This window comes from Ptiloglossa arizonensis, chromosome 9 (assembly GCF_051014685.1).
Source record: "Ptiloglossa arizonensis isolate GNS036 chromosome 9, iyPtiAriz1_principal, whole genome shotgun sequence".
NCBI classification, from domain to species: Eukaryota; Metazoa; Arthropoda; class Insecta; order Hymenoptera; family Colletidae; genus Ptiloglossa; species Ptiloglossa arizonensis.
In genome coordinates this window covers 2,522,598-2,531,905 of record NC_135056.1, presented here as the reverse complement: position 1 = coordinate 2,531,905, position 9,308 = coordinate 2,522,598, and the positions used below count along the sequence as shown (strand labels likewise).

At 31.9% G+C, this 9,308-nt stretch overlaps 1 protein-coding gene across 2 annotated transcripts; it reads left to right on the top strand.

Moving 5' to 3' along the window:
* Positions 1 to 37: 37 nt before the first annotated feature.
* Clc-c (chloride channel protein 3) lies at positions 38 to 8,613 on the top strand. 2 transcript variants are annotated; one of them, XM_076319450.1, is made up of 11 exons: positions 38 to 221; positions 1,855 to 1,964; positions 2,051 to 2,234; positions 2,333 to 2,676; positions 2,751 to 2,912; positions 2,985 to 3,272; positions 3,377 to 3,559; positions 3,640 to 3,854; positions 3,942 to 4,502; positions 4,613 to 4,990; positions 5,953 to 8,613. In XM_076319450.1, exons 2-11 carry the CDS (start codon positions 1,866 to 1,868, stop codon positions 6,041 to 6,043), a joined length of 2,505 nt encoding a protein of 834 aa, XP_076175565.1. In that variant the 5' UTR covers positions 38 to 221; positions 1,855 to 1,865; the 3' UTR covers positions 6,044 to 8,613. The 2 variants fall into 2 exon arrangements, with proteins under 2 accessions (XP_076175565.1, XP_076175564.1); XM_076319449.1 differs by having other exon boundaries at positions 2,327 to 2,676.
* Positions 8,614 to 9,308: the final 695 nt, after the last annotated feature.

Here is a 9,308-nt window from a genome sequence, read left to right as displayed (position 1 = left end):
AAAGAAGAAAGTGGAAGAAGTGAGTGAGAGAGAAAGAACATGCTATGACAAGTGTTCATTACGATCTTCATAGTTTCTCTGTGGTCAAAAGAGATTTTGTATTTTTGAGGTGAACTTGTTACCTTGAAGAAAGTAAATAATATGATTCAATGTTGAGGTGACAGAAAAAGGAAAAGAATTAATGAACGGTGAAGATAAAAACCACACCAGCTGAAAAAATGGTAAGTACGAACAGTGACTGAACATCTCGACCTGTCAGAAGTATGGTATTAATCCTAACCAAATAAGGGTAGAATTAATAGAAAATGTTTTACATTTCAAAAAGATTTGAAGGAATTTGAATGTTTTATTTCAATATCTGTTCCTTTTTAACTTTGTTTCCAGAACCTTTTCCCGCACTTTACGTGGATGTCGATAACCTCTCCTCGAACTTACTTGAAGTAATGAATTTTCCCATATATAAGTTTATTATTGTTTTCTGACCTTTCCCATTTCTTAGAATCGAACATAAATGTATTAAACTAAATTATAAGAGCATAGTAATAGTACATTTATAAACAATTTTTGCGTTTCTTATTTAATAACTAGTCCAGATTTGGTGTATTTTATTATTTCCTTTCTCATTTAGATATGCAATTAATGCAATTGCAATTAAATACTTTAAATCACTCTTCCTCAATTATACAAATTTTTACCATTTAATTATTATCTTATTTTTTTATGTATACGTATGATAATAAAATATATTGACTTTTATTTTACATTTTTTAAATGACAATCTAAATAAATAAAAAACCATTATGTATGCATAAATTTTTAATAAATAAAAGTAATATTTCATTATATTAATTCCATATCATTGTAATCAAAGAAATTTAATACATTATAGATTTGAATAAAATAAAAATATTACATTGATTATCATTAAAAAAAATCTATGTATACCACTATTACTGTTACCACTACTAATTCTATTATTATTTCTATTCCTACTACTGTAACTACTATAGTTATTTTTCACTTATATGGTTCACTTATATTTTTACTGTATGGTCGATTATATCTGTTTTCTTGAAACATTTCGCCCATGTTCATAATATTTAAATTACAATAAGTATTTTGAGATACTTTTAATTGTCTAGTTTTTGATGATTGTATGTTTTCTAATATTTTTTGTAGTTTTGGCAAAATAACATTTTTGTATTTCCATATATTATTTATAAACTTTTTACATTTCACATAACAGAGACAAATATCTTTAGGAAATAAGAGTTGTAATTAAATTCTATTTCAAATGTATTATGTAGAAGTGATACAAAAATTTAATTTCTTGTAAATGAAATTTGTTTAGTATTGTATATAGAAATTAAATGATGGTGTGAATTTCTTTACAATGTTAATCGATAATTGATAATTGATAAGAAAATTTGTAATGCAATGAATCATACGGAAAAAATTATAGTTTCATTTTCTGTACAATAATTATGAATTATTCATGACTGTAATCCAATCTACAATATAGTCTGCATGTATGATAATCTCTTATGGGACAGAACTGTTTTAATAAGTTTGAATGTAACATAGAGGTGATTGTTTAGTGCTTTGTGGAATTTTAATTGGTACAGATATGTCAGAAAATAATTTAAAAAATTTAGACAATATATTATTAAATGTAAACAAAGCAAAGTATTTTTCTAAAGAATATTCTATATAATAAAGGAAGTAAATTTAGAATTTTATATATAATTTTTTTTATAAAGAACTGAATTTTGATTATATTAAATTTTAATTTTAATTTTTTGCTTAAATGTATTATAAATATGTTAAATGTACATATTCAATTTTATTCTACAGGTTACAATGCCATGGAGAAGTTTCCACTAAAGGGTACAAATTTGTTAAACAATACAATACCACAAAATTATCAGAATACTTTAACAACATACCGGTCAGTTGACACAAAGGTATAGTTACAATGGATTCAGATGGAAAATCTAATAAAAAAATGTTAAAGAGGTTATTAATTGAATTGCTCTCTATGAGATTATAGGTGGAAAATTCAGACGATGCGTATATTGTAGAGGATACGCGGCCGCGAAATCGAACAGCTGCACGCGATACTAATTTAAGTAGTGACGACGACATGCTGGAAGTTAACAACATAGGATCTCATCATGGAGAGAATACTGTTCTTTCCGAACATTGTGTTCGTATTGATGATGCTTCCTCACACAGTAAGTAATATGTGTTGTAATCTGCAGTTTATGTAGAGTTAACTGCAAAGTTAAAAATCATTTTGATTGTGTACGGTTTATTATCCTTTTAGTTTCAGTTGATTCCGATGACATTCCCGGGATTGGCCAGTATGATGACTTTCACACGATTGATTGGCAGCGAGATATTGCTCGAGATAGAATGCGACATCGATATATCGTGAAAAAAAAGCATGACTCCATTTGGGGTTTAATCAAGGGGGCCCATGATGCATGGTCTGGATGGCTCTGTGTTTTATTCGTTGGTCTCTTTACAGGAGCAGCAGCAGGTATTATAGATATAGGAGCTTCATGGATGACCGATCTAAAGTTTGGTATATGTCCTCAAGCCTTTTGGTTAAATAAAGAACAATGTTGTTGGAGCTTTAACGAAACAACTTTTGATGGCGGTAACTGTTCTCAGGTACATTCAGTTCGTTTTTTTTCTTTTTACAATTTTTGAATACTTGAAATTTAGATTTTTGTTATCTTTTTCAGTGGTGGACATGGCCAGAAGTATTTAATCAATCAAAAGATGGTGCAGGGCCTTACATGATCTCGTACATGTTTTACATAGCTTGGGCTCTTCTGTTTGCTTCTCTTTCTGCCTCATTAGTGAGAATGTTTGCTCCATATGCCTGTGGCTCTGGAATTCCAGAGGTACATACAGGAGAAAAAGAAACAGTAACTAATATAATAATTTGTAACTCATAATTTAAAATCTATTTTTAGATTAAAACGATTCTAAGTGGATTTATTATTCGTGGATATTTGGGAAAATGGACATTAATAATTAAGTCAGTGGGTTTGATTCTATCAGTCTCAGCAGGTTTAAACTTGGGCAAGGAAGGACCAATGGTTCATATAGCTTGTTGTATAGGAAATATATTTTCCTATCTTTTTCCAAAATATGGTAGAAATGAAGCTAAAAAAAGAGAGATTTTATCAGCAGCAGCAGCTGCAGGAGTGTCAGTTGCTTTTGGTGCTCCAATTGGAGGTGTCCTGTTCAGTCTTGAGGAGGTAAATAATCAAGGAAAAAAATGTTTAGCAATCTAGAATAAAAGGAATAAAGGCAGATAGAAAATTATGTGTTTGTATAAAAATATGTAAAAATTATTTTACAGGTAAGCTATTATTTTCCTCTGAAGACGTTGTGGCGGTCGTTTTTCTGTGCTCTGATAGCCGCTTTCATTTTGCGATCAATAAATCCCTTCGGTAATGAGCACTCGGTGCTTTTTTATGTTGAATATAACAAACCCTGGATATTCTTTGAGTTGATACCCTTTGTTATGCTCGGAATAATTGGCGTAAGTTTTTCTTTCTGTAAATTGTGTACCAATGACTTTAAAAAAGTTGTCACTTTATTCACGTTTTTTTCTTTTTATAGGGAGTAATTGCCACTTTATTTATAAAAGCAAATTTGTTTTGGTGCCGATATCGTAAAACTTCAAAATTAGGTCAGTATCCAGTTACTGAAGTTTTAATAGTGACGGTTGCAACTGCTGTTATTGGATATCCAAACCCTTATACACGAATGAGTACAAGTCAACTCATTTATTTGTTATTCAGTCAATGTGGAGGGTCAAACGCAGATATTTTATGGTCTGTAAAATCTTCTTTTTATTATTTTAGTTTCATATTGACTTTAAGGTATCCTGCAAAAATCTTTTCTTTTTCTTTTTCATATAGTGATTATAATAGAAACTTCAGCGCTGTGAAATCAGCAATTGAGATTGCAGCAGCAGGACCTGGTGTTTACAAGGCAATGTGGCTTCTTGTGCTAGCATTAATCCTAAAACTTGTTATGACAATATTCACATTTGGTATGAAAGTACCTTGTGGATTATTTATTCCGTCACTTTGTTTGGGAGCAATAATGGGTCGTATTGTTGGCATTGGAATGGAACAACTCGCGTACAATTATCCACACATCTGGATGTTTAGCGAGGAATGTTCAACTGGCGTGGACTGCATAACCCCGGGATTATACGCAATGGTTGGTGCTGCAGCTGTTCTCGGAGGTGTGACCAGAATGACCGTTTCTCTTGTTGTGATAATGTTTGAATTAACGGGTGGAGTAAGATATATCGTACCGTTAATGGCAGCTGCCATGGCGAGTAAATGGGTCGGTGATGCTCTTGGAAAACAAGGTATCTACGACGCTCACATCGGTTTGAACGGGTATCCGTTTTTAGATAGCAAAGACGAAGTTCAGCACACAACTCTTGCAGCTGACGTTATGCAACCCAAGTAATTTCATTGTTACATAAATTTACTTAAATCTCATATTCTTTCAAAGTGTTGATATATTTATGTGTTTTCTTTTTCTTTCCATAGTTAACAAATTTAACCTTTTCTAGGCGCAACGAAGCCCTTCATGTTCTTACTCAAGATTCAATGACAGTTGAAGACGTCAAAAACTTATTGAAAGAAACAGAACACAATGGTTTCCCTGTGATTGTTTCAAAAGAATCACAATATCTTGTTGGTTTTGTATTACGCAGAGATCTAAATCTTGCAATTGCAAATGCTAAGCGCATGACAGAAGAGATCACTGGACAATCATTGGTTATATTCACCAATGGAAATAACATTCAAAGTCATTCCCCTCCGCCCCTCAAATTAAAGAGAATTCTTGATATGGCTCCAATTACAATTACGGATCAAACACCTATGGAAACTGTCGTTGATATGTTCCGAAAACTAGGATTAAGACAAACACTCGTTACGCATAATGGGTATTTATTTTTATATTTCTATACTGTAAGACTCCATTGAATATTACTCGATAAGAAAGGTAAAAACGGATACTCAAGTTATTAAATACATTAGTGTATCTATTGCACAGCAGATATTTTCGAATATTTTTACCAATGATGTTTGAAAGAAATAGTGAAAGAGGAAATACAACTAAGATGAGTAGATGTCATTTCTCTGTATATTGTTTCAGGGTTTTTTCCGCCAAGCTGCGAGAACTTAATTTCGAAGTCAGAAGAAGAATAAATATGTATGTATCTATGGAATAGGTAACGCATGCAGAAGGTCGATTATGTGTCTTCGATATGTGTAGTTATATAATTAGTATAATAAAAAATGATTATTTACTATTACTCAACAGAAGTGACTTTACATGAAGAACTTGTGCAGAAAATTCAAAATTCTGTTATTGAAATTCAATAAAACAGACAAGAACTTTGGAGAGTTATAAAATCAATTGTTCATCGATATCAAGCTCCAATCTGAGCAGAATGACATTGTTGTAAAATGAGAATGCAATAATAATAAGTAATCTTTTTTATTATACCAACTAGCTATTTAACTATGTAGAGAAGATAAATACAATTAACTTTTTGTGTGCTCTTCGGGGAAATGCGTTATCTATTCCATGTATACAATATCACAAATATTTGTTTATAACATTTTTCATTTTTGTTGATTTCTAGATTAAATTTTCGCAGTTTAACGGGAAAAATTCTGGGACCTCCTGTATTAAAACTCCATATATTACAATGGTTATCAATAGATGAAAAATGTTTGATATTGTTCTATTTGCGTTTTGTTTACGTATGGTTAAAATAAGTATTGTACGTTCTACTCAAGAAATTTCGAGCATTAATCGGGGTCTTACAGTTCATATACCTTCTATATGTAAATTATATTTTTCATATTATACTTATATTTATTTACTTTATCTGTTCAGCCGACTTCTGGGAGTCATCACAAAAAAGGATGTATTGAGACACGTGAAACAGCTTGATAACGAAGATCCTAATTCTGTATTGTTTAATTGAAACGTATGTGTGCGGTCACACACACACACACACACACACACACACACACACACACACACACACACACACACACACACACACGCACACGCACACACACACACACACACACACACACACACACACACACACACACACACACACACACACACACACACACACGAAAGGTGTCCATACAGCTGAAATAATTACTGAGCGGTGGGAGATACGATGCCCTTTGCATCGGAGTTTCTTGCAACCAAAAAATTAAATGCTGAAGATGGTGATTTCGACCATATCCTGTAAATAAAATAAGTCAAATAGCAGAGACTTTGTATCTTATGTGTTTCAACAATTCCTCCATTCCCGTGAATTTCGATTGTTTCAAGATCGATTGAAAGTAATACGTTGAATTCAATCTTTTTTTGTTCTTTTATAATACTGTAAGAAAAATATAAAGTTCCATTTAAAAAATACAAAGTGATCTTGATGTAATCTTGAAAATTGAGTAAACAATTTTTCTTTTGCGCTATCAAATCCCTCATGAAAAATGATAAGGAGAATCTTTTCATGTTTTTCTCGTATCTGCTACCGTATAGTGATTATTTCAAACGACACGTATTCTTAGACACCCTGTATAAGAAAGGATAGAAAAAGTGTTTTATAATGCTGTAGTATCGACCGAAGAATGAGACATATGGTTCTAACAATATGATTTTCTATACTTTCGTATGATAATTGATTGGAGATATTTAAAGTTATTAGTGATTACGAATGAACAAATATGTAGCTAAAATATTTTTAGCTTATAACAGCATACTAAATTCCAGATATTTAGTTATGAAAAAATTAGACCCAACTTACATCTATTGCATGTGCAAAACGAAGATAATTTTACAAATAGACAAATTAATCTTAATGTTTTTTTTGAACATGTTTCGTGGTTTTGTCTACTTTTCGCTTTTATTAAAAATTTCAAAAAATTCGAAATTTTACCAAGATTAAAAACTTTATCCACTAGCACTGTATACAAAGGTGCAACAAAATGATATCGTGTAAACTGAGAGTCGAAATGATTGTTTCTTAGGGAATTCAATCAAAAAACGATAAACAAAATTTTACTACGGCTGTATTAAACGTATCTGTAAATAGAATGACGGGTAGTACATTGTGTTGAATATAATTAAAAGTGCTTTGCAACTTTACGTTTATTTAGAATAGCAGTAAAAAGATTGATAAATACAGTTTAGATTTGAACACGAAGAATCGTTAATTTGATTTTGTAAATCGTTGGTATTTTGGGTATACTACACGTTATAAAAACCTTTGAACAAGCAATATAAGTTCAAACGTCATACGTGTGTGCGCGTGTAAAGTTATTTAAAATTTTTTTGACGAGTTCATGATTGAAAAATTAGAAGAATTAACGATAGTCAAGATATAACAAATTTTTTGTCTCACAAAGAGAGTCAAAAATTTCGTATCGCTGTATCGATGTTTTGGCTTACACAAAGTGCGAGATATGAGAATTTCCGAAATATAGTAGAACAATTAATAATTAGACAGTACACTTTTCTCATCTTATAACATGAACCAAAAACTTATACGTGATCAATGATGCCTGTTCTCAGTATACACATGTAAATATACAGGGTGTTCCAGTTTTTTCTTCCGAAAAACTTTGCCAATATATTTTACAAGGAGAAGTAAGAAGAAAATGTTATAGGAATATACTTTTAAATGATTAATTAACAAGTTATAACAAAATTACGAAACGATAACAAACTGGTGTTTTGTCGACACAGCATGTATGCATTGTAACGATATCAATTCGTATTTGCACGAATTGCAATGTTTACTTGTTGAAATTGTTGATTTCGTCATTGACTTTTGCCGAAATTGATAATATTAAGGTGTAGGATTTCATATCAAGATACCGCGAACCTGTGAAAGCGAAAGTTTACGAAGAACAATATAAGAGTTAGTGTAAAGGATTCATGACGCATTTGCTAAAATTAAACGGAATGAAGAAGAAATTGAAAATACGATGGATTCTATTTGTTTTGGATGCCAGTTCTGCATTCAAAATAACGAACATAATTTTAAAGTGGAATTACGAATCTATTTTACAAAAAAGCAGTCCGTTGTTATTTTGTATTTCGCTTGTAGAACTTTGCTTGTAGAATATGCTTATGAAGAAACAAAAATAAATTTCATTTAGTTCAATTTTGTTTGATTATGTAAACATGAACCGTGTTTAAGTAATTACAAATGGATACGGTCAATGTTTTCGTACGCTGTGTCAATGAAACACTATTCCATGATCGTTTGAAGGATCTACGCTCATATAGCACTCTTTTTCTTAATATTGCTTGTAGACTATGTTGGCAAAATATTGTGGAAAAAAGACTGGACACCCTGTGTATACAAACATAGTACACGAGCGCGCACGCAATAAATGCGATCATACGAGTCTTATAAGCATCGAGGTTACGTATTATGTATCTTAATCATAATGCATACCAATATTGAAGTACTAATATAAAAATAAATATTGTTTACATTAAAATCTACAGAGAAGTATCAGCAATGAATTTTTATTTTTATTTCGATCCATTCCCTACACTCGTTTAACAAACGACGTTTTGAAAAGTTACAAATGTTCGAGTAGAAGGTGGAGAGAAATAGTTGCCAGCAAATTCGGATATAATAGGGTCCGACGATAAACTTACGACTAATCGTCGACGCACATTCATTGACCGATGAGCACGCAACTTTGGAAATTTTATTCAAACGATCATTCTACAATCGTGTAAAATAGATTTCACTCTTATATTTTACTGAAGAAACGCATGGGCAAATCGATAAGTGTTCGAAGATGGTTCGCGGTTATCGCTGTACAGCACGATGGATTTTGATATTTTACTCAAAATTGAAGGTGGAGAGAAAAAATCGTGTACGAACAGAACACCTGTCGAATAAGAAATAAAATTGTTGGGGAGAGATTTTGAGTTACGATATTTTCGAGCGTTTGAAGAAATAGAGAACTAAAAAGGCCCCCTCGTCGTGAGATCGTGACTTTACAGAATCAGTCGTGCAATTTCACGTTAATAATTATAAGCGAGTCAGGTTTCGTTGCCAATCGCGAACTAATTTACCACGATCTTTCAACGGTGAAATGGTTTACGCGACCAGTAGCGAAATGTCCGGTCGCGAAGATGAAACAGAAGGAAACGTATAACATTCGCTGGCCACAATAGATCACGTGCAAGTGTCGTCCAGGTATACC